We start from the raw sequence: 25,056 nt of genomic DNA on the forward strand, positions 1-25,056 counted from the left end.
GCAAATTAGCACATCGTGTGCATAATCAAGTATGGCAGTTAGATGAATGATCTGAGCTGCCTGTAGCATTCATTTGCACTTTTAAACTGGTGGTGGAAAATAAAGATGAGCTTTTCAAAGGCTAGCCTTAAACATCACTATCCTTTTTTTCCATGTGTTGTGGCTTGAGTCCTTCCGTTCTTTTAAAATAGTCACTTGAAATTAACCTAAGCAATGTTCACATTGATGAGTTTTAAAGCAAATCACCATCTGTTTGTGCTTATCCAAGAACTGGGTCTTGAAATTTGATTTATTTTGGAATGTGTATCTTCAAGTGCTATTTCCTCCAATTGTTAGTGTTTCGTGTGAAAAGTAACCAGCAATAGCTTTAATTGTTGATACCTTTCTGTAATACCTCATGATGTTGTTCATACCCCTTGTCAGATTAGAAGATTAATTATCTGCATTCCTCTTGTTCTGTAAAAGTTAATTGTGCTGTTTATTTTGGGTGAGGATTGTATGCTGATTTATGAAATCACTTCCCACACCAGCTTTCTATAAATTCAGTCACCCCTGAACAATTCTGCTTCATAATCACTTATGGAAAATGATGAACTTTCAGTTTAATACTCCTGGTACCACTTGGCCATTGCAATGAAATTATCATAATTTTTGAAACTTTGATTGTTGTGTAAGGAAAGAGATCATGATCTTTATTTCCTTTTCCTATGTTGTAGCAAAACCAGGCAGAGGAATTGCTGTTCTAGTCAGTGAAAACATAGATACGGGTTCTTTCTATCACTTTAAGGAAGCTAAACGAAAATGAAATGTACTAGGTCATTTTTGGTTTCCTTTTGGTTTTGCCCCCCCCTACCACAACTTCAGTTACGAGATGATTAATTGCCCTTCCTGCAAATGGGTAATGTGTTTAGGTTTAAAGTTAAAATTAAAAATAAAAAATAAGCTTATATGGTGCCTCAAGCCAAGCTACAACTTAAGGAATGCAAGTTCGTTTGGCATGTTTGTAAATCATTGCCAGAGCTGGGAGATTGATATAGTTCATTAGTCATCAGGGCAGAAACACCAGGTTTGTGGGGCACTATGGAGACAACCTGTCCAAATGATGAAGTTCAGTGTCTGAAGTCAGATTACTCAGAGCTAGATTTGAAGAAGAGCTAGGATGGAGTGGAGGAAATAAAAATAATTATAACAGTAGTTTTCAGGAGCACACTCAAGGTTTTATATGTACTCTAGCCCAGCTTGCTAACCTGCCTATTAATAGATTTACTTTTAATGTACTCACCTGATTACTTGGTTTACATGGGAGCACTGGCAAGCTAGCAGCTGTGGTTAGAAGAGTGAGCTTATTTTCTACCCTGGGCTATTACTGGGAGTGTTTTGCTAGGAACAGTCCTGTAACACAAAGCGGAACCTCAGGATGTTGCCTTGCAATGTTTCGTCTTCTGCACCTAACGCTTGGGTACTGCTGAAGCCTCCCCAGGCTGCATCCTGACAGGAGATTCTGGCTAACTACATCTGACTACCTAGTACTCCCTTGCAGCTGCCTGTTGCATCCAACTGACATAGGAGCACTGGGAAATTGACTTAGATACCTAGACTTCTAAATATTTTAAGTTAGGGAAAATTAATCCCATCCTTTAGGAAGGCTGAGTTGCTAGGCAAGTAAAATGTAGGTGTACCTTTAGTGCATGCATATAAGCATGCAGAGTCTCCTTAATGCATGTGTGGTCGAAATATATCTCTTTTGACAGCATTTGGAAAAAAAAGAATTAAAACCCTTTTGTTTTTTTCTTTTTAAAATCCTTTTATAACAATGCCAGTTCCATAATAATTAAGTGAATAGCATGTGTTTTAGTTGTGTTTTTTCAAACGAGTTCACATTGAAGTGTTAATGCGTGTGACACATGTTCATAATATACTGTGGGATTGAACACACGTGTTCCAAATTACTTCCCTTGTCAGATATTTCTCTAATTTAAAAATGGTAATGTTGGGTTTTCATTCAGGTTTTAAAAGCATCTTGAAAGTCTCCTAGAATGGAAGATCTGGATTCTAGATGATGCTGAGATTAATTTTGTTATCTAAGATCTCTGTTTCAAAATCCATAACAAGCTAGTAGTATTTAATACCAAATCAAAAAGATGATTGTTCACACAAATGATTATAGTTGCACCATTGAATTTAAAGGAAACTGGTGATGCCTGCTGTAGGGTGGGCAAGAAAAAAATATGATGAGTTGCTGTTAGGCAGCTTTTTTATGTGAAACTACGCTTATGTAGCTTTTTCACATCTCTGAGTGACATTCTCTCAGGAGGCAGTGCATTCCACGGATTCACAACACTGTGATCACCCATTTAGGGTTCTAATTTACTCAAATTTCTTACCTTTTGTAGCACCATGTTAGGAAACATTAAAATAAATATACAGCTAATTATATGTGTAGGGACAATACAAATGTCAACTGAAAAGGTGCCTGTTTGAATAAAAAACAAATTAGGTACTTAACTGCCTTCAATGCTCTTTCCTTTGTCTGTGATGCTAATAATAGATGATTAAAGTGCGCAGTGTGAGCAGCCTTGCTTATTTGGAGGATAAACTTTCCCTCATTTAGATTCCTGTGATACCAGATACTGTAGTGTCATGTTTTATTTTTCAGGAACAGTACAGTGAAATGAGAATCAGTATAAACCAGAGACCGGGCCACAGTCGCAGCTTTGGGTTTACAACAAATTGGAGTACTTCAGGGGCCTTTGTGCAGACAGTTGAAGAAGGTAAATATGTATGAAGTCCACAAGTTCTGTGTTCTTGTTTTTAATTTACAGAGACTTCTAAATTAAGGCATTTGTTGTTATAAATGCTGCATTTTTTTCAATTATTATTTATTTAAATCAGCTGAAGAATTGAAACATCAGGTGTTCAGTTTGCTAATGTATTTGTCTGAATCCTTATCTCTTAAAACAAGTTGAATTCAGAAATACCAAAACCCCATTTTCCTGATCAAGGACACTTCTTTGAGTGCTGAAAAGGCATAAATATGATTAGTCCTTGACTAAGCCCCTCATTCACCAAGCCCCTCATAGAATAGTAGTAAGGGGCACATAGAGACTTCCAATATCCAGACTGTTTTCGGTGCAGATTTTACTTCATTTGGTTTGTAAACACATGCAGAAGAAGTTTACTTAGGAGTTAGTATTTTTATTTTAGTTTCCCCTTTCCTAGTCATCTTAAGTGCTGGAAAAAGTTAATATTTTTAGGCAGTTGAAACTTCTAGATTGGGTTCCAGCGCAGTTTGATGTTTGTTTGGGGTTTTTCTTAATGGATGTCTTAATACGGAGAAAAAGCAAACGTTTTTTTGTCTTGAAGTGAAGCACACACATTTTCTTTCGAAGCTGGAGCAGTCTTTTGCAGACAAGCTCAACTTCTTTAATTAAAAAAAGCAACAAAACACAACAGAAAATCCCAAGCAAATCATCTGTAATTCGTTTTTATTCTGAACAGTGATCTTTCCCATTGACATACTACTTGAGGAATATTGAATTGTGCCCTTTCATACATTCTCCTGAGAATGGAGAAAGAGTTGGAAACTGCTGTTTTAGTTAGCCCTTCATTATGCTTTTCAGAGAGGGGGAAAAATACTGTTCAACAGCACTTACTGAGCAGCCTTGATTTTTACTTTTTTTTTTGTTGTTGTTTTTTAGAGCTCTCTTTACTATAGCTGGGTACTTCTCGTAATTAGATTGTAATCGTTAATATTTGGTTGGCATAAGGAACAACTTTCTGTTTGTTTTCCCTGCTGCTGGACTTCTGGTTTAATTTTGTTACTTGAGGAGTCAGAGGACTACCTCTTTGTGTGCCAGTGAGAAACCTGAGGGTAGCAAACGTGCCTGTTGGTCATTCAAAAAGTCCACGTGGACTCTATTCCAAACTTTGTAGGCAAGGAAAAGGTGAAGGTCTTGTTTCTCTTATCTTGCTTGTGCTTTATTAGCGTTCTCACAAAGAAGAGTGCAAAGTATAAAGATTGAATGGATCATGGACTGTGCATCTTGGTATTCTCATTTATAACCTGTTTAACTTTTTTGGTTTGGTTTAGTTTTTGGTTTTGTTTGGTTTTGTGGGTTTTTTTGTTGTTTCGTTTTGTTTTGTTTTCACCCAAGAACCGTCCCATGCAGTATCTTGCTCAATAGTTATACCTTCCTTTAAAGGAACGAAAGAGGTGAACAGCACATTGAAAGACTGAGATGTGGTTTCACCTAGACACTTCTGAATGCTGGATTTCCTACTTTGGAAGTCATAGGATAATTCAGCTTGGAAAGGACATCACAGAAAAGATATAGACCTGTTGAAGCAGGTCCAGAGAAGGAGACAAAACTAATCAGAGGGCTATAACACCTCTGCTGTGAGGACAGGCTTGAAGGAGTTGAAGGTGTTCAGCTTGGAGAAGAGAAAGACTCTGGTGAGACCTTGTTGTGATCTTTCAGTACTTAAAGGGGCCAATCAGAAAGATGGGAACACGCTTTTTATCATGGCCTGTTGAAACAGGACAAGGAGTGATTTTAAACTAAAAGATGGAGCTTAAGACTAGGTAGAAGGAAGAGATTTTTTCCAATGATGGTACTGAAACACCAGCACGAGTTCCCCAGAGGTAATAGAAGCCCCATCCCTGTAAGTACTCCAAGTCATGTTGGAGGGGGGCTTCTGAGCAACCTGCTCCCATTGAAGATGGCCTGCACTGCAGAGGAGTTGGGACTAGATGACCTTTAAAGATCCTTTAGAACCCAAGCATTCCATGATTCCGTTCTGTGACTTGTAACATCTTGTAACTAAAGTAAACCTCTGCTAAAAAAAATGACAAGACTGAATTCATACCTGGTTGCCTAGGGCCTTACTTAGGTGGGTTTGGGAGTCTCCAAGAATGGAAACTGCACAGCCTCTCTGGGCATTGCATAATTATCCTCTCAGAGAAAATTTCTGCACATACCCAGTCAGCCCAAGCTTTGCCTCAGTTTTATAACCACTGTGCTGTGTTCTCCTGATGTAAGTTTCAGTAAAGGGCAGACTTCTCAACGACCTTCTGTAGGTATTGGGAGGACTGCTGTTACATCCCCATGCAGCTTCTCTTCTCCAAGCTGAACAAGCCCCTGTCCCTCAGCCTCTTCTCAGGGTAAGTGTTCCAGCCTTGACCATTCCAATGGCCTCCTGTGAACTTGCCTCAGTTTACTGATGTCATGTTGGTAAGGCATAATAAATGACGAGTGAAGGGATCAAGAGGAGGGAATTCTTGATCTGCTGCTCATACTAGTGTTCGTATAGCTCCACAGCTGCCAGGGTTGTTTCTTCTCCTGGTTATTGGTGCACATGTTGGAGAGGACAGGTGTCAGGATATGTCCATAAAGAGGTCCACTTGTAACCACCTCCAGGTTGAGTGTGAGCTGTTAACTGCTACCCCTAGAGCCTGACTATACCCATCTCGTCTTTCTGCCCTGTAGACAGTACCCTCCCAACTTTGATACCAGGATACTGAGGAAGATCATGTCAAAAGTCTTGTAAATACAAGGTTAATGGTACCCACCACTCTGATCACTGAAGACAAGCGTTTTGATCAAGCATGACTGAGGCTTGAGAAGTCCATACCAACTGCTTCCAGTTACCTTGTTCTCTTTTGTGAGCTCAGAAATACTGTCTTTGAAGACTTTCTGCTTGTCTTGACATACTCATCATCCTAACTAGCTATATGATTTTTTTTTTTCAGGTGATGACTTGTATTTATCTTTTAACTACTTCTAAATGACTCAGTATTCTACATATGTTTTTCCTTTAAAAAAATTAAGACAGATACTTGGCCAGCAAAATCAGGCTCATTTCTTACAAGTGTTCTCAATCGTAACAATTAAGCTTATAACATGTTTGTGTGAGGCCTATTTACTACATATAAAAGAAGATAATGCTCACTTTTTACTAGAATTTTCAACCTTTTTGCTAAAAATTTGGTAAACAGAAATCCTTGAAGTCATTAATCTAGACATTGTTCTGCCAGCTTCCCCTCTGCTGTGTAATCTTTATTGTTTCAGTCCTTGGCCTTTCATCCACCCTATTCATGATTGTGTTTTTTGAGATGGTGTTGGTGTAGGAGTGCACGTCTGTGGTCAAATGTTTGCAGGCCTGTAGGACAAAGTAAATTTGACCAACTTCCTTCAAGTCTTAATGTTTTTGTGTGACTGATCTAGTATTTATCTGCTGTAATAACAACAGATGGCGACAGATCAGAGATAACTAAATACATATGGGTAATTGAGTGAGCAGTTTTGTTGGCTTTGTTTTCATTTGGGGTAGTAAAAAAGAAAACTCTTCTAGCTTCAGGGAAAACTGAGGAACAGAAATGCATGTTTTATGTAATACAAACTAAATCCTCTACAATGGTATGAAGACATTATCTATAAACCCTATAGTCTTGGAGGAGCTGGACAAAGCCAACTGGTACTGTACAACGTTAGACTCCTTAATTGCCAGCTTATGCCTTTAGGCTTCCCTGGAGATGAATAGGAGCAGAAACCCAATGTAGGAGCTCTGTTTCGTACTCTTGAGAAGCCAGGCTGTAGAGGCAATAGAGAAAGAGCAGCTGGCAAAGTTATATGCCAAAAAATGAGCAGTTAGGTTGTCCTGGTTGTGGTAGATTTACACATGCAATCTAGAAACTGCTGCTGTGCATTCATATCTGTATGTTTGGGGTACGGTCTGGATGTGATTTTCTGGTCATGTTGTAGGAGGAACTATGCAATCTTCAATCTTCTTTTCCTAAAACCTGAAATGGTAGCCCACTTCTCACTTCACCTGTTTGCAATAACAGAACTCTCACCTCTGAGCTGGGTCTCATCCTGGTCAACTTGTCTAACTAAAATGACCACCTTTTTTGTTTTGTCACCACAGAAAATGGTGAAATTATCAGTTCTGATGACTATCCTTGTGCATAAAGCATTCTCTGTACCATGAGCACAATGTTCAGTCTATACATGGTCAAGCTGTGTAACGCTAAAGATCTTAAGTTTTGATATCACAGAGTCTCACAGAGTCATAGTCACAGAACTGGTCTGGTTGAAAAAGACCTTTCAGATCATCCAGTCCAACCATGAACCCAGCACTGCCACGTCAACTCTAAACCTTGGCCCTCAGAACCACTTTTATGCAGCTTTGAAACCCCTCCAGGCATGGGGACTCCACCACTGCCCTGGACAGCCTGCCTCACGCCTTGACATCCCTTTCTGTAGCTCATTCTGGAGAAAACCTCTGCCACAGGAAAGCAGCTACTGCACCATTCTGCTCCGTGGCTGTGCAGGGAGCTCAGGGCAGAGCCTGCAGCCCAAGTCCTGCAGCTGCTGGGCAGTGACCCATTCACAGTCCCTGTTAGTGTCCTTCTGGGCTGGTTCTTAGGACCAAAACACCTGGGAACAGCAAAATGCTCCTTCTCTCCAAGCCACAGCACTGCCACAAACTAAAGAGATTCGTGTGGCTCCTGCTGCTCCAGCTTCTGCAATTCAAAGTGTTACGTGATGTTGAAAATAGTAACTTCAGTAGTACTATCTTCAATAATATCCTTAATAGTATCTTCAATTAATAGATTTGAAAATTTATTTCTTCTTTAACATTTTCTTGGTTCTAAGGAAATGCATATTTTTCTGTTTTAAATTGCCACCTCTGTTGCTCCCCCCCCCCCCTGCCAAATGAAAAGCATATTTATTTTTTATTTTATAATGTTAAAAAGTAAAGGTTGTCTTTTAAAAATGTTACAGCTGGTAGCTGATTTAAAGGATTTTTTTAGTCCATACTTTGAGAAGAATGCAGAAAAACAGAACATGGAGCTATGCTCTTCCAATATAGTAGGTAGTGTTGTGAGTTTGGTTTTTTATTTTGGTGAACAGTGATGAATCACTGGTTGGTATAGTATGAGGAAGCATAGCCTTGCTAAATTTCTTAACTTCCCTGAGTGCCAGGAATGTTAAAAAATATCTGAATCCTTAGTGAGTGATCCAGACCTCAAGCGGCATTATACTGGTGAGTCAGAAGGAGGTCATGATGAAACATAGAATGTCTAAATTCTTCTGTCATGTTTTTATATGTAGCATTATTTTTGTTATGTTTTAAACAAGATGTGTGGATTTCATTACTTTGGAAAATGCTCTCATTGTGTAATTCAAATTTGTTTTATTAATGTGAGGATTTATTGTGAAATCTTTAACTGTGTTCACTTAGCTTTTTCACTTTCTTTTCTGCCAAGAGAGTAAGTGTTAATGAAAGAAACATTCAGATGCAATTATTAAAATCTTACTTGGGTAAGTCTGAGTTAGTCAGATCATCTATCCTCTGAATTAAACAGGGAAAAGTTTATTAGGCAGTCCCATGTGTCCTCTGTCCTTAGGCTAGTGGGATCACCTGTCAGTGTTTAGTAGATGAAAAAGAGTATAAAGTGCAGCCTGTCTTGCAGAGTGTCAGTAGAATTCAAAGTCCACGCTGCAATAAAATTCGTGCTTAATTGACAAAATAAGTAGTATCCAGAGAAATCTAACAGGACAGGACCCAGTAATATCTTGATTTCAGTTGCCATTCAATTCAGATTTAGCAAACTCTTTTAGCAAAGCAATAAAGCAGCATATTGTTGTCAGCAGAGCCCAAGAAAAGCAAATAAGACTATGAGAAAGGCAGCTTCTGCTAGAAATAACTAAGTGGAATTTTTTTTTTAAGCAAATAAGAGTATTACCCAAACACTGGCTGAATTTCAGCAAATTGTTTGCTACAGGCACTGTGGTGCTGCCTCTCTCACTATCCCAGAGGAGAAAGGTGAGTTACTGAAGGCAGGAGTGGCCCCAGAGATTTATTAAATGGGCTAGCCAGAGTGGGAGCACTTGTAGGTTGAAAAAACTGATGCCCTTTGTCCCTTTCATAAATTTCAAACTGAAACACTACATTGTTTTTGTTTGTTTGTTTTGTTTTAACTGAGTTTATATTCACAGTGAAGTAGATTTTTTTTCCAAAGAATTTCTAAACATCCATCAATAAGCATTTCTTTGGGGAAAAAAAATTAAATCATTCAATCACAACTGCACTAAAAAACTAACTGTGAATGGAGATATAAAGCTGTTTTTCTTCTGTTCTCTGCAGGTAGCCCTGCAGCTCTTTGTCAGTTGCATGTAAATGATGAGATCATTGCTATCAATGGCACAAAGGTTTCATGTATGGACTCTAGTCAGTGGGAAGAAGCCATCGGCAGAGCACTAGAAACTGGAAACCTAGTCCTGGATGTCAGACGATACGGAAAGAATGGTGAGTTGTTTCATCAGGTGTATACAAAACGCTCTGTAAGGCAAATAAGCTTTGCCTCTGCTGTACCTGACAGCTGAGAGTTCTTATTAGCCTTAAAGTAGTAATCCGTACTTAAGCTTAAGTAGTTTGCTACCATGTTGGTTGCATTTTAACACGACTTGGCTTTTTTTAACTGCCCTTGCAATAGAACTGTCTTGAAAAGCAAGTTTGCAAAGCATTGAACTACTGACCTCTCTTGTGCTCTGTCCTGTTTCTGAGGGGATGTACAGGTGAAAAAGCATGTAACCACCAGACAAGGGAATACAACGTTTTCATTCCTGCCATACCACAAAACCAGAGGGAGTGATCTCTAGACAATAGTAATTTTTAGAGCATCTTTCCTTCAGTCATCAGCTCCTTTTCCCCTCAGGGAAGAGAGGATCTTATGTTTGTTTGGTTTTGTTGGGTTTTTTGTTGTGGTTTTTGATTGTTTGGGGTTTTTTTCAGGGAATGTTTTGGGTGACATAGGCACTTGTGGGTTTTATAACACCTCTGTGCTGCATTTTTGGACCATTGTGTCAAATATGCTGAGATCATCCCAGAACGGTACTACCTGTTCTAGCTAGTGAGGATTTTCATCCTGGAAAGTCTCTGGACTTGCCATGGGTACCCTTTGAAGTTCCAGGGTTGAAATTGTCACCAATGACTTCTTTCACATTTTAAAGACAAAACATTCTTTTAGTGGGAACCTAGTTTGAATAAGTTGCTAGCAAGTAAGGGGATGAAGTAGTGGAATGGGTAAGAGGAATGAAACAAATCACAACTTATACAGGGCCTAGCACAAATGAAGAGTGAAATTAGTGGAGAAGAGGTAATTGAATAAATTTTAGAGAGTTGATGGGAGAAATGATGGAGTCTGAGTGAAGATTATGATTTGTCTTCACCTCATCAATTTTGCTAGTTTAGTTTAGGCTGCCTTCTTTTTGTCCTCCGTGTGTTTCCTGAGGAACACGGATGTGAAAAATGACACTCCTCTGGATAGTGTGTGAGTCAAACTGCACCTTGTGTGAGTAGAGCTGGAAGAATTTTCTCAATTCTTACTAATGATAATGAAATAGTTTCTAATTAATACTAATTACTCTGTAATGTTGAGTACTGTAGTCCATGTTAGGAAAACCTCTGTTAAATTTGTACCTGGCTTATCACTAACACATTTTTTGGGGAAGGCGGTCTGCTCATGAAAGCTCTTTCTTCTGTCTTCACAAATTCCACATGATTTGTGTCTCCCTCTTCTGTTATGTGTTTTTGGTGTTATTTTAATGTGTTTTCACTGACTCTTGTTCTGTTCTTTGACATTACTGTCTACATTAATTTCTTGATCCTGCACATACCAAAAAGATTGGGGCAAAGACCAGCCTTCCCTGCCACATGTAAGGCATAAAATCCTCAATCTCACCAGTATGGCTACCAACATTATAGGTACCTCTGAAAATAAATGGATCGATGCAACTTCTGGAGAACACATTTCAAATGTTTCCACCATATCAACAAAAAGAGATTTCTCCAGCAGCCTTCAAAGCTCTGTGAGTATGTTTTTGAAAGGTCATGGGATTTGGAGGGAGGAAGAAAGTAAAAATACAGTGCTGTAGTGCCTTGATAGGAGGGAGGACAGACCCTTGAAATCTGATTTTTACTTGTATGGCTTAGGGAACGCATATAGGATTCTGCAAATAAGATGGTTTAAAGGTTTGCTTCTTTAATCCATTCATGAGTGGACACTACTAAGTGTTAAAATATTTTCAGACTGTATTGTAAGCAAAATCTACAGGGTGTTTATTCTTTAGAAAAGATGTTTACCTCCGTTATTAATGAGTGTTTCATCCCCAAAGAACAAGTGTATATATGCTTTCAAATTACTTGCAAATAATACCTTGCCTACCAAGGAGCTGAAACAGAAAGATCTTTGCTTCTGGCGTTTTCTTGCAAACTGATGGCTTTCACTTCAGCCACCAATTCATAGCTGGTTATTGATCCCCTCAAGTGCCTGCAGTCATTTTATCATATAATACAGTCAGGAAGTTTTTGATAGTTTTGTACCTTTCTGTGGATAGTGTTCTGACGTGTTTAGTGCCAGAAAGTTACTGTCAGGGGAGGTACGTAATTGTATAAACTTCCACAAATCTAAGGAACCTAAGCCCTATTTTTTTATCTGTTCATTTATTTAGGATACAGAAACAAAATTGATAAACGGAATGCAAGGAGATCTTGGCTCTAACGAACAAAGAGGTAAACCATTATTGCTTTTCATCTGGTAGTTGTCTGGGTTTGGAGTGAGCACAGACACTTGTAAGCATCACAGCTTTATACAGTGGGCAAAGTGAGACCTTAATGTACTGAAAGCTGGATCACAGAGAATTAGTTGCATCCAAACTGGGTGTAGTTTGCTTCCACGAAGTGCTAAGCAGTTGGAGAAATGAAAACAAAGCAGCAACAAACTTGTCTCTGAATTAGTGGCTGTAAACTTACTGTAGTAGGGGAGAAAAGAGAGAAGGTGCACAGTGCATCGTAATTGGTAATGCATTGTGTGGAGAGAGTATGAGCACTGATTTATTTCCCTGCCCAGGAGCAGTGTAAAGAGGTGAGGTTTGGGGGGCAGTATTTATTTATTTTTTTAATTATTCCTGGAGAATGATATTGATGATTATGGTATGAATAATAATTACTTATGATGCTATGAACAGTTATAGCCTTACTTGATGACAGTGAGAGAAACCAGGTACGTAAACTTCCTAATGGAGAAGTAATCCTTAAATAGGAACTTTGTATTTCATTTTATCTTGAATGCACATAATGATAAAAGAACTCGCTCAAGAGATCAGTTGCCCTCTGGAGATACCTTTCTGATGACCTTAAATGGTTATTAGTCTCTGCAGTCCAATTTGGCATCTCAGTTGGAGAGCTTTAATTAGACAGGGAGAATTTGAGTCCAAATTTGACACTTATGCTGTTGTTATAGTTGGACATTCTTAGTGATAAAATGAAATACTAATCATTATATGACGTAACCTACTAAAAACTGTGTTTGTTATTATGGAAGACTAGGTTTTCTCTGTGTTTCAAAGGCTTTTTATTCTTCTGAAGTGACATTGCTGTAAATTGAAGGTCTAATGAAAGTTTCTTATCCAGTGGTGTCAGTCATGTAGAGGAGGGGAAAAAAAAGACAGCACCTTGTTGATCTGTTCGTATTCTTTGTATTTTTCAAATAGCATCTGAACCTATTTCTTTGAAAAACTTTAAAAGACGGTCTCAATTTTTTGAACAAGGTAAACCAAAGTGCTAACATTTCATGTACTTCCATGAAATTGTTCCTGCTGCACACTCTTCCTAACAAGTCTGGTGCTGGGCACTATACCTCTTCAGCATTGTTTGTTGCAGTTATAAGGAAGCAACATAATTAATTTCCCTTCTTTTCCCAGGGTCATCAGGTTATTCTTACAATTCATGGGTCTACCTTTGTGGTAATGGGTCTTTGTGTGTTCTTTTATATCTATAGCTGTTTAAATCTCTTCTGTGTTTTTCATACTTTGTTTTTTCTTGTTTTGTTTTTTTTTTTTCTTTCACTGGGTAGGAGTAAGAAGGATAGCACACTCTGTTCAGGTTTGCTACTACCTACAAAACAAGAAAAATGTTGAATATTCCAGCAGAGGCTTAGTGCAGAACTCAAAGAGCTGTTGATAAAATGCTTGACTCTGAATTTAAGTTTTTCTTGGATTGCAGCTCTGTGCTTTCATTTGAAACGGTGGAAAAAGGCAGCTGAGCCACTGTCTTTCCACCATGTGGTGATGTACAAGGTCCCAAGATGGCCAATATAAATTTTGAATTGACCATGCTAGCTTTTAAAGGCAAAAACCAAGGCACTCAATTTTGGTTTTGTAGGTTGCTTTTTAGCATTTTGCATGTCACAACTCACATACTTCCACTAATGTTGTGTGTCTTATGCTGTCTTCAGACTGTGTATGCCTTGCTGTTTTGCTGTACCCTGAAGAGTAAAATTCTGGCTCACTGAAAGCTCAGCATTAATTTTGCCAATGACTTTAGTGGGGCCAGGACTTTGCTTTCAGTGATGATGGCTTCTGTATTTTTTCCAGAAAGTGATATGTGAAGTGCCAGAGCATAAATCTGTGTTTGTGGTTCTATTTGCTTCTAAATATTTCTGATGCATTGTATCTGCAATATGGTATTATTTGGTTGCTGGTTGTTTTGGGGGGTTCTGTTTTTTGGCTTTCTTTTTTTTACTATTACTTTGTTTTGGTTTTGCTTTTTAAGGCTGGCTATGAAGTTTCATTTTTATTTTAATAAATTTGATAGCAATATCCGAAGTATTTAACTTGTGCTTGAGAGGGAAGAGAAGGGTGTATTTCCAGAGTGTATACTCAGTAAAGCTTTGTTCATTTCAAACTTTTGAGACTTTAGCATTACAATGACACAGGAGATTCATCTTCCTAAGTTTGCTCAGGCCAGCATAAGGTTTCGAGGCTGAAAGAAAAGGGAAGCAAAAATGGATGCTGCCTGTGCATCCCTTTAGCATCTCCTGGGGCAATTGCAGAAGATAAAGTCTCTTTATTTCATTGTCGCTGTGGCTATTGTGATCTGATCAAGAAGACAGAATTGTCCAGTTATGGTATTGGACAGTATTCTGTGACTCATTAGATACCTTTTGTATCCCAAGTTTGACCTTTTCTCCACTTCACGCGGTCACACTTCAGAAAACTGCTAGGACATCTGGCTTTTTTGCATTTTATTAACTGAAAGGTGGAAAACTAAGTATCAATTATTGGTAGCAAACCAAAATGAAGAAGATGCTTGGAAAAGGACTTTACTTGTGGGTTTTTTTGCATTTTAAAAATATCTATGTCTCTCTGTAATAATCATCCTGGCACACTCTAAGACCAGACAAAACAGCCTCAAATAGCATAAGGTTTGTGGTGAATTTGGCTTACCAACTTCATGTGCTTCGGGAGTAGGTGAAGAGGACAGTTGTAAAGGGAAAACAATGCATGATTTTGTGGTAGAGCATTTGCTCTTATTTCACATCTAGGGCAGTAGGTGAGCAGCTTTTCTGCTTTGGAGAAGTGTTCTGGGTATTGGGCATGCTAAACAGTTAACATTTCAGAATAATAGGAGAGGCATAGAAAGAATCTCTGTGTCACCACAGTGGGAGATGTACTGCTACTTCAAGCAATTGCTGATGGCACTTGTAAGCATGTAAAGCTTTTGAACAATTGCACATGGTAGTTGAAAGCACATCAAGTAAGTTCAGTAGGGCAAAATGCAAGCATGGCTTACTAAGGAAGCAAAAATTGGTCTGAAGTTCAGAGTTTCCACATATACACAACTCTTGCAGTAGTTGAGTATGTATGATTCTAATTATTTTTGTTTTTTGTCTTCCAAATCTCACAGGAGGCCCAGAGCCTGCAATGCCTGATGTAAGTACTATTCACAAACCACTAATTAGTTTTTTAATACTGGTCATTTCAAGCAGCCCACAGCTTTCTATTGCTTTATACTGACTAAGATCTTCTAATATGTAATGGAATGGTTGCGTTCCGTCCCTTTGAAGAAAAGACTAATTTAGATCCTTGTCACTGTGAAGCTGTAGTGTTTGTAGTGGCTTTTATTTCTCACTTCACAAACAAATGTTTTAAATTGTAGACACTTGATTGCATGGGAGAACATAATATTTCATTTCTGTGCTGTATTAGCTCCCAGTCCCGTCCATTAGTGCTCCTAGTCGTCGGGTTTGGGATCAAGAAGAAGAACGAAAACGACAGGAAAAATGGCAAAAGGAGCAGGACCGTTTATTGCAGGTATAACTTGTCCTCATAAGCATAGGTCGGCAATCCCTTAGGCATAGCAGCTGTTAGGGACAAAAAAATAACGTGTGACTCCTACAACTCTTCTCGTTGATGGCCTAAGAGGACTTTCAGATATGTTTGTTGGACTGCAAACTAACAATTATTTAGCAAAAACAGGACAACGCATTACTGAGCTTCATAAAATCAAACCCAGACTTAGTGTTCACTACATCTAGAAGTTCTCGTCTTCACGAGGCTGATATGCTCTTAATGGTAACAGCATTTAAAGGATAAACAAAGACCTGAGGGGCAGTAGTCTTCACTTTGGAATATGAGGGTTTTTTTTAACCCTTTAGAAAATTGTCTCTGTTTTATCTTCACCAGAGATGAAGAGAAGGCAGCCAGTGCCATGGTTAGATTCCTGCTAGCATTCTGCCATTAAGCAATCAGCTAATCAGAATCAATCTGGTTCCCAGGATCTCTATGAGTCAGGAAGCTGAGCTTACTAATGCAAAACCACTTTGATAAGTTGCTAGAGATGGAGAGGTGTTGCAGAAGTTTTGTCATCTTAGGTTAGCACAAAAATACTCTGCAAAGATCTCAGCTCAATGAAGCATAAGCCCATTCAACCAAATTCACCAAGATACTTTTCTTCAAATTAAAGTCATCTAAAGTCTGTTGGCTAGGAGAGATATCAGTGAACATCATTTACCAAGAGGGTTTATGCAGAATAAAATTGGTGCATTCAGCAGGACACTGTGATGTCAAAGTACAGCATAGTAACTCTGTTGGTTTTTGGATGTTTTATCTTTTAGCATTCCTTTTGGCATGCAAACTCTGCAAGGGAAGCAGTACCTCTCTAAACACATTTATGATTTATGTAATGGTTTAGGTGCTCCATTTGTTGCTTCAAGAGATGGATATAAAGACTGAGCTTTGACTTCCCTTTCCTGAGGGCAGTCTTAACCCTCTGCTATCACTTTTTTTTCCTTTGCTTCTCCTTTTTTAGTCCTGAAGCAAGTAAATTTGACCAAACAATATTTTTTTTTTTCCTCTTCACCAATGAATATTTAAATAACAGAGAAAGGAAGCTAAGTCTTTCTTTGCATATTTTCAACATCTTGGAATGCTTTTGACATCATTAAATATTTTGCTTTTCAGAAGATGTAAAGGGTGGCTGACAAAACCACCAAAACATTATCTACCTTGAGTGATGCCTTAAGACATTACATTGATTTCATAGCAAATCCACTCAGAGGACAAATTTGGCTTTTTAGATAACAGAAATTGGGTTTTGTTTAGATAACACTCCAAAAGACCAAGGTTACTGCCTCATATTTCACTTAATGATTACTTTGGGCACATTAATATGGCAAACAATTCTAAATCAAATATAATCACTCCATCTTTCAAGAAATACCTTAGATGTCTGATTTTTGTTCAAATAGTAAATAAACTGCAAGACAGAGAATTTAACAGATGTGAGGTCAGTTGTTACAAAACTTAGCATGTAATAAGCCTGGATTCCCTGAAATCAGTTGCAGAACCCCTGTGGATTGTATTCAAGACAGGATTTCATTCCTACTGTCCTAGTGGAGCTCCAGCATGTTTTTACTAGGCTAGTCTGTTAAGAAAAGCACATTAAATACCAGCAATAATGCAAATAAACCCCACCATGTTTCTTATTTGTGTGTGTAACTTCTATCTATCCTAACAGGAGAAGTACCAACGGGAACAAGAAAAACTGAGGGAAGAATGGCTACGAGCTAAGCAAGAAGCAGAAAAAGAAAGCTCCAAGTATTTTGATGAGGTAGGCTATGAACATGGTTTCACCTTTGCCTGTTTAGTTTCACGATGGCTTTTTTCCCTTACAATGGAGTCATGCAAGTGATTAAATAAGTTTGTGTTGGTTTGGTTTGGGTTTTTGCTATGTCATTTATCTTCTTGTTTTGGAAAACAAATCGTTGTCTGTGACTCAGTAGGAAGAGGGTACAAAAATGGGAAGGAAACAATATATGGGGTATTTTAGGACTTGACTAATACCAGGAATACATTGGCAAAAAGTTAAAGCATGTGCTAATTATTATGACCAGAATGAAATGGTTACCTTTGCTGTGTATTTACCCCCTGATGCTATTTGTTGGAATTCTGCATCAATCCTTCAGCATGAGGTCTGCTTGTAAGTGTGCTGGCAACAAGTTCATCCTATTTCTGATAAACTTACTTATCAGATCAACTTCAGACTTGCAATCATTATGCTTCAGAACTCTGAATGTGTGTGGTTTCTGTAGGTGTTGACTTCTGTGGCTTTTGCATATGGGATGATGAACAGGTTTTCTTCCAAGTGTGGGAGATGTTTCAGATATCTCTTCTTTATTGCTATGTGAGCACTGCTTCAGGCCATTCTAACTAGATCAGTTGTGTTTATACAGTGATGAATAAGTAGACTGTAATTTAAGGCTTAGGACTTCAATAAGAAAGCTCTTTGAGCTGTTAGAGGACTTTGCTGCGCAAGAATGTAAACCATTTCATATATCTTTCTGTCATTAGAGGTTTGGGTGGACCCACAAACAGTGTTTGTACTCTGCAACTAAAATATCTTTTGACCACTGAAAGACCTTTTCTCATGTTTGAGAGAGGAGTCAGAGTGGTAGGTATGAAGCTTGATTTCCAAATGAAGGAGGGTGGAGGTTTCCTCCATAGGACGATTCATGTGAAACGCATTGGTCTGTTATCCACTTGCAGTGTATATGCTCTTAGGAAGCTCTCAGGTTTCGAAGTCAAAACAGTAGGGAGAATGCTGAGTATCATGAAAGAGTCTTGTTTTCCATGGGTATTTAAGTGGGAATGGGATGGCTTGCAATGTAAGTGATACTTTAGAAAGCAGAATGTTTCGCATAGTTGTGGCCACACTGCCTGTGATTCTTGCTAAGGCTGCTGCATGGAATGAAGCTCTTGCATTAGGAGAATGTGCTAACAGGCACTCAAAACATGAAAGTACACCTTGAGTCTTGCGTTGAGAGTGTTTGGGATGATTTCACACAGTCTCCCCTCACAGAGTAAGTGAGATTTTCTAAGCAAGCAGCCTGTTTAAAAAACATCTTCCTTACCTAAAAACCTTTTTTTTTTTTGTAATTTTTCTTTGCTGCAGGAGCAAACTGTTCTGACCTTAAACACATCATCTGTCCCTGCACGGGCTCCCTCTGTGTCTAGCTGGAGAGCAAGCCCTGAAGTGAATACTGAAGAGCCAAGAGACAGTGGAGGAAGTCAGATGGCAGTGCAGTTGCTGCACGAAGAAGAAGAAAGGAGGCATCGGGAGGAATGGAGGATCCGGGAAGAAGCAGCCCAGCGTTTTGAGCAAGAAAGGCAACTCCAAGAGTTTGAGAGGCAACGTAAAGAGAGGGAAGAGCAGTATGCTGAGGAGCAGAGGCGGCAGGCGGAGATGGAGGAGCAGAGGCGGCAGGCGGAGATGGAGGAGCAGAGGCGGCAGGCGGAGATGGAGGAGCAGAGGCGGCAGGCGGAGATGGAGGAGCAGAGGCGGCAGGCTGAAAGACAGAGGGAGAGGGAGGTATCAGTGGAGATGCCTCAGTACCAAAGGTGTGCACCTGGGATGTACTCTTTCTTCCTTTTGCATTAAAAACTCCAATAGATTTTTTTAATGAGAGTGTGTGTCCTAAATATAGGTATTAATGTAAGACTCGTACCATAATCACTCAGTGCAAGATACCACAGTATAGCCTTTCTTTATAAAGATAGAAGGATCAGACATATGACAGTCTTATCCAAAGGATCAAGTGATCTATTAACCTACTTAAGCTCATTTTTAATCAGGAAGTGTCAATACAGCAGTTACAGCCAAATCAAAGAAGATCTCAGGCGCATAGTGTCAAGACTTTTTGTAAGCACCCTGCATAAGCCTTTAAATTGAGAGCCAGTGGCTCAGCATACAGGACTTTCAGAAAAAATACCAAGTTAACTCTTTTTCAGCAAATGCGTGATGGATTTTCCAGACTCCTCTTTCATTTTAGTTTGACAATACAAGAATAAATTTTAATTGCACCGCTGGGTTGGTTTGTTGATGAGGGATATTGTGATATATGAGAGAACAGATATTGGCTTAGATATTGTCGCCTGATAGAAATACCCACTGAGGATACTGTGCAGCAAGAAAAAGTTTATTTCATTACCTTCCTCAGCACCTTGGTTTGGAAAAAAAAACAACAAAACAACACAACACCAAACAAAAAACAAAACAAACAAACAACCTCCCTCTCCCCCCCCCCCAAAAAAAAAAAACACCAAACAAACCAAAGAAAAACTCTCAACCTACAAGACCACCACCACCAAAAAACCCATAAACAAACAGCCAACCCCCCCCCCCAACAATCCACCAAAAGAACCCAACAAAATAAACCCAAACCACACACCTAAACAAACAAGAAACCCCTCTCAGTATTAGTTTACAAGTTCATGTTCTTGCCCAGAATTTTTCAGACTATTATTACAGGCATCATGGGAGATTAATCTGTCTGATGAGATTAATCTGTCTGGAGCACATCAAAACAGTAACTTTCCCTTATTTCATGTGCTTTTAGTTTATTGCCTTATGTTAGACTAGCTTTGATGTTTCTTTTGAGGATTTTTCTCTCGTATGAGTAATAAGAGATGACTGAGTATAATGCATGGTATCAACTTAATTCTTAGGAGAAGAAAATATGGTTATAAAATTACATATATTTGCAGGGGAGATTGTGAGACTTGGAGTTACTTTATCTCATTGGAAATGACTACTGCTTGAGATCCCTGCTGAGAAAAGCAGGGGCACAGTTACAACAGCTAAACAGGTTCTTCTTGGCAGCTGAGCCCAGGGTATCTCTACAGTTTTAGCTTGCCCCAGTTGCAAGATAATAGGACTTTGTGTGGTAACTTATTAAGCTTCTGTAATATCTGCATATCTAAATTCATGATACATGCTTTACTCCCAGGGGATTTCATTGCTTCTGAGGTTTCTGCCAAAGGATGTGTTTTGCTAACAAGAATGGCTTTGCTTAATAAAAGGAGCAAGTTCAGTGAAAAAGAGTTTTTAAATATCTAGTCTTACATGTTTGCATTATGATGATATGCAGAGATATGACTTGAAATCTGAAATGTTATAGAAACACCTCTGGAATCATGATATTTGCTGGAAAGAGCACTGAGGTTGGTCACAGGCAGCTGGAAGAGTTTTGTCAGTGGAAGTTGTGAGCGTTTCTCTATGAGCTGCAGTCTGTGCCTACACAGTTTCCTAGAGTACACATGTGACTTTCAGAGAACTGCTGTGTTTGAACAAAACCCACCTGGATGTGTTCCTGTGCAACCTGATCTAGGCATACCTGTGTTAGCAGGGCAGTTGGACTAGATGATATCTAGAGGTCCCTTCCAATCCCTAACATTCTATGATTCTGTGAAAGCTTACCTACTGGCTTTGAAATGAAGGAGATAATCACTGTCAGGTACTGATACTTGCAATTCTTGCAGCACCTTAAGTCTTTGGAGCTTTCTTGTGCATTTTCATGTTTCTAGCACACCTGAACTTCCTCAGTTTTCTCTACCTGTACTTACTGTTCACTCAATTTCTAGAAAATGTTGGGGTTTTGTTGTTTTTCATTGTTTGTTTGTTTAATATGTGTTTTCTTTTATATCTGTGTTTTTCTTCTAGACATTATGAACGATATGAAGTATCTAAAACAATAGAGGAACGTGGTGGCCATCCTCTTATTGACAGGTAATAGAAATTGAATGGATAATCTTCATAAATAAATACCAGCATGCCAAAATGGTTAATACTTACAAAAAATGTAATTTCAGACAGTTTTTCTAACAACCTCTCTTTTTTTCCCTTTAGTGAGTTGTGTTTCTCACTGATAAAATAACACCTCCTTAGAACTTTTACTGTTTGGGGGTTTCTCTGTTTTGCTGCCTTAAGCATTTGGTTTGAATATTTTTAAGGGAAATACTTATGTCTTTTTTGGGATATGAACATAATCTGTCTTTGGTTTGGGGTTTTTTTGGTTTTTTTTTTAATAGGCATTATGAACGTTACGAAGTTTCCAAAACCACTGAGGAGCATCCTAGCCAGTCATTTGTTGACAGGTATGTGTGAAATTGAATCTTAGCATAGACCATAACAATGCTGTTTCTGTGTCACAAAGCTTTGAAGCTTCTACTAAACTTCAGCCATGGCAGCTAAGTGTATGCTTCATATTGCTGCTGTGTTTTGCAGTTTTTCTAGCTTGTTTTCATATTAATAAAACAAGCAGCCAAGCTTTTGGCAGATTATATGCTGTGCTGTAAACAACAGTTAGTCAGTAGAATTTTACTGGGAGAAGCAGAATTATAAAGAAGTAAATATGTGGGTGGAAGTAGACTTACCTGGCTAGAAAACAATTTCAGATAATATTGTGGTTGTGTCGTAACGTTCTGCACAAACTAAGGTGCAGTCATCCCAATCAGGATTGTGCAACTCGAGAGAAAGTAAACAGGGAGGGAAGTGAGTGAGAAGCAGCAGCACTTATATATCACGAAAGTAGTAGATGTGCCACTTGTTAAGTTATGCTCTCTTACTTTGGCTATTTTCTGTTTTGTTTTGCTTGATTTATTTGGGGGGGTTCATTGTTTTGTTTGCTTGTTTTTATTTCAGTAGGTTATATTAGCCACTGCAGGCTTGGGTTTTTTGAATAGACAGCTTTTTCTTCTGCCTTTTATTAACTGAACTATGATTTAAAAATGCTGAAGTTAACTAAATCCAGAATGTTTTGTATCAAGCCTTTGTCTTAGGTGGTATCCCATAGGACTTCTGGTGATCACCTCTGTTGCTTATTTAATCAGTTCTTATATAGTAAGCTTACCTGTTTTTTTTAGATTAAAATGAACCAAAAACTTACATGGTGCTACTAGTGGAGCTGTTACTAACGGAAAATCTAACTTTCAGAAGGTGCCTGCTCTAAATAGTTACATCTTGAATTGTAAAATCATAGACTTGTTTCAGTTGGAAAACGCCTTTAAAGGTCATCAAGCCCAACCATTATCTAACTGCCAAGCCTGGTACTTAACCACATCCCTTAGCACCAATATATGCATCTTTTAAACACTTCCAGGGATAATGATTCAAGCACCTCTGTGGGGAGCATATTGCAGGGTTTGATAACCCATTCAATGAAGAACTTTATTCTAATATCCAATCTAAGTCTTCCCTGGTGCAGCTTGAGGAGGACACTCAGGTGCTAAAAGCATCTCAGGCAAGGCTGACCTGCTCTTTGGAGCTTCTGTTTACTACAAGCAACTGTGAAATTATTGCATCATTGTTTATAAAGCTCCTGCTCTGTACTGTCAGAAAAACATCTTTTTGACATCTGTCTTCATGTATATTGAATGACATTTCTTTGCTAAAACTCATTAAAAAGTTATGCCACTGGGGACAAAGAGTGAATGATATATTTTCTGAGAACAATCTACATGCAGTGTTTGGGGAGGTGTTTTGTTTACCATCTAGTAAGGTGGCTGAAATATGATTTAAGTTACTCAGGAAGTTAAGTAATTTATAAACCTGCTTTGAAAGTTATCACTTCTTTGACTGTCTGGCTATAGTCTTCACAAAGCTTCCAGAGGGAAGGACTTTGGTTTTCACATTATTTTGTTGAAGCAAATGCAATGATCAGTTCCTTACATCTGAAGCACTGAAAGCTTTTAGCACACAATTTTAACTGTTAGTCAGCAATTACCTCTTGACATCTAAATATTGCCCCCTCCCCCCTCCTCCCCCTGCTTAATATCCTGTTGGGTTTTGGGTAATTTTGCCTGTTGCTTTAAGTACAACATAAAGTGTTGATGGTAGAAAAATGGACAGTGTATCTGTAGTTTACAATAAGATCTTTGTGTAAGATGAGGTCTCCTAGTTGAAATAGAAAAATTAGTGTTTTCTATATCCTTAGGAATAAGTCCAAGTCAACTTCAGAACTCAATGAATTCAACACAATGCGAAATGGTAAGTACTGATTAATTTCCATTATTTTTTTAATGTATTGTTTTGGAAAAAGTTGTATCAGATGTGGTCATCCTAAGACAATTGTCAAAGTGCTTTTTGATAGCTGCATTTGTAATTCAAATTCATACCATGCAACAATTTAATGAAGTTGCAACCAGCAAGATGTCATACAGTCAACAGATAAGCCTATGACAAATATGATTAGCTACTCTCTTAAAGACACTGATATTTATGGGATTAAACAGGATATGTAGGTGTATCATTGAAGATGTATGTGTTCTTTATACGTTGACTCTATCAATAAAAAAAGCTGCCCATACCAAGATGCTGACATAATTGATGCATTTTGTATTTACTGTTTGCTCTTTCTTAACTTCTACTAGTGTAGAAGTAACGTAGCTAGAAGCCAGCTCTTGATACTGTTGCCGTAGCTGGTTTCCTGGACTCCAGTTCATTGCTGCCTTTCTTGAGATGTTCTTCAATTATGTTACGGTGTTTTTAGAGTAATGTGTCTAAAGCAAGTAAAGAAACTGGATTTATTAGACACGTTACAGTAGAAGATGCCCAAAAGCTATTCCTATGTCTCACACATGGTTAAATACAGTAATCCAATTAATCATTGAAAAGTAAATGGTGTGTTAGAGGATATATGGCAGATTGGCAGTGTTATTTGCACATCACAGTACATTGGAGGTTGGAAGGGACCTCCAGAGATCATCAGGTCCAACCCCCTCCTGCTACTGGGCATGACACTGGGCATTCAGCTGTGAAAGGGAACTGGAGAGGCTTGTGAATGTGGTGATATTTGCCTGCTTTTGGAGTTACAGCCAGAGTGCTGAATTCATGACCACTGCTTTTGTGCCTTAAGGCGTCTAGCTGAAGTTTGCACATGTTGTCCAAACAGGTACCCAGAGCAAGCATTCAGAGAGGTTCTGGACCACAAGTGAGTCACAGAAGAAGGCTCAGAAGGAGCACAACCTTTCTGCAGCAGAGTTGGAGAGACAGCAAATCCTTCAGGAAATGAGAAAGAAAACATCTCTACACACGGACAGCAGCTGGATTAGGCAGCGCAGTTCCAGTATACATAAAGAGCCTGTTAGTCTATACAGCAATAGTATGAGGAGGTAGGAATCACGTTAAAAATTTACTTTGTCTCTCATCAAATATTTTTGTTTGGTTATTCTAAACTGCAGCTTGTATTACAGGGCACATAAACGAATCAAGCCTGTGAAATGCTGTAAGGTGAACTGCACAGCAGCACAGATAGAAGGAAGCAGCTGTATTGCAGCTGGGATTAAATGGTTTGGGTTTTTTTTGTATATAAAGAATGTGGATGTGACCTATAGATAACTCAGCTGCTTATTTTTTGGTTGGTATGCCCATAATGGATATCAGCATTGTGCCTTGTCATTGACAGATGTGCTTAAGAACTTCAGCATGACAATTTATTGTGGAATTTAAGGAGTGTACTTATTTTTTTTCTTTAACATAGAAATAGTCAGAAAGTCTGGAGTTTGTTTCTTGCTTTAGGTCATGTATGAGTGTTTGATTTGTCACTTAGGAAACAGCTGAATTATCAGTTAGGAGTATGTTTAGTTACTGGGCCAACACCTTGTACCTAGACGATGCTATGCAGTCTGGGTGGATTGTTATTTTCAATCTGGTATCCCTTGGAGAAAACAAAACCAAACCTGGTAGCTGAGGTCCGGTTCTGTACAGCAGATTTTGATAATAGAGTTCACTCTGATAAGGCTGCAGTGAAGACAGTTTTCCTTCTGTTCTGTAGTGGTTAAGTGCCACCTCTCTTGCCTCACCTGCTTTTTTTCCCATGACACTAGAACTTGGGCACAAAGGATGCTCAAACATGTTATATAAGTATGTGAAGGA

At 38.6% G+C, this 25,056-nt stretch overlaps 1 protein-coding gene across 1 annotated transcript in view; it reads left to right on the plus strand.

Moving 5' to 3' along the window:
• Nucleotides 1-25,056, plus strand: part of LMO7 (LIM domain 7) — a 43,258-nt gene that overhangs the window by 11,669 nt on the left and 6,533 nt on the right. The window contains exons 12-24 of the mRNA XM_054400328.1: nt 2,657-2,771; nt 9,151-9,312; nt 10,690-10,874; nt 11,517-11,577; nt 12,558-12,614; nt 14,752-14,777; nt 15,054-15,158; nt 16,864-16,956; nt 18,298-18,743; nt 20,845-20,910; nt 21,213-21,278; nt 23,117-23,169; nt 24,074-24,293. Of these exons, the coding sequence (XP_054256303.1) occupies nt 2,657-2,771; nt 9,151-9,312; nt 10,690-10,874; nt 11,517-11,577; nt 12,558-12,614; nt 14,752-14,777; nt 15,054-15,158; nt 16,864-16,956; nt 18,298-18,743; nt 20,845-20,910; nt 21,213-21,278; nt 23,117-23,169; nt 24,074-24,293 (1,655 nt within the window). The remainder of the gene's footprint in view (nt 1-2,656; nt 2,772-9,150; nt 9,313-10,689; nt 10,875-11,516; nt 11,578-12,557; nt 12,615-14,751; nt 14,778-15,053; nt 15,159-16,863; nt 16,957-18,297; nt 18,744-20,844; nt 20,911-21,212; nt 21,279-23,116; nt 23,170-24,073; nt 24,294-25,056) is intronic.

Source organism: Indicator indicator, chromosome 1 (assembly GCF_027791375.1).
Source record: "Indicator indicator isolate 239-I01 chromosome 1, UM_Iind_1.1, whole genome shotgun sequence".
NCBI classification, from domain to species: domain Eukaryota; kingdom Metazoa; phylum Chordata; class Aves; order Piciformes; family Indicatoridae; genus Indicator; species Indicator indicator.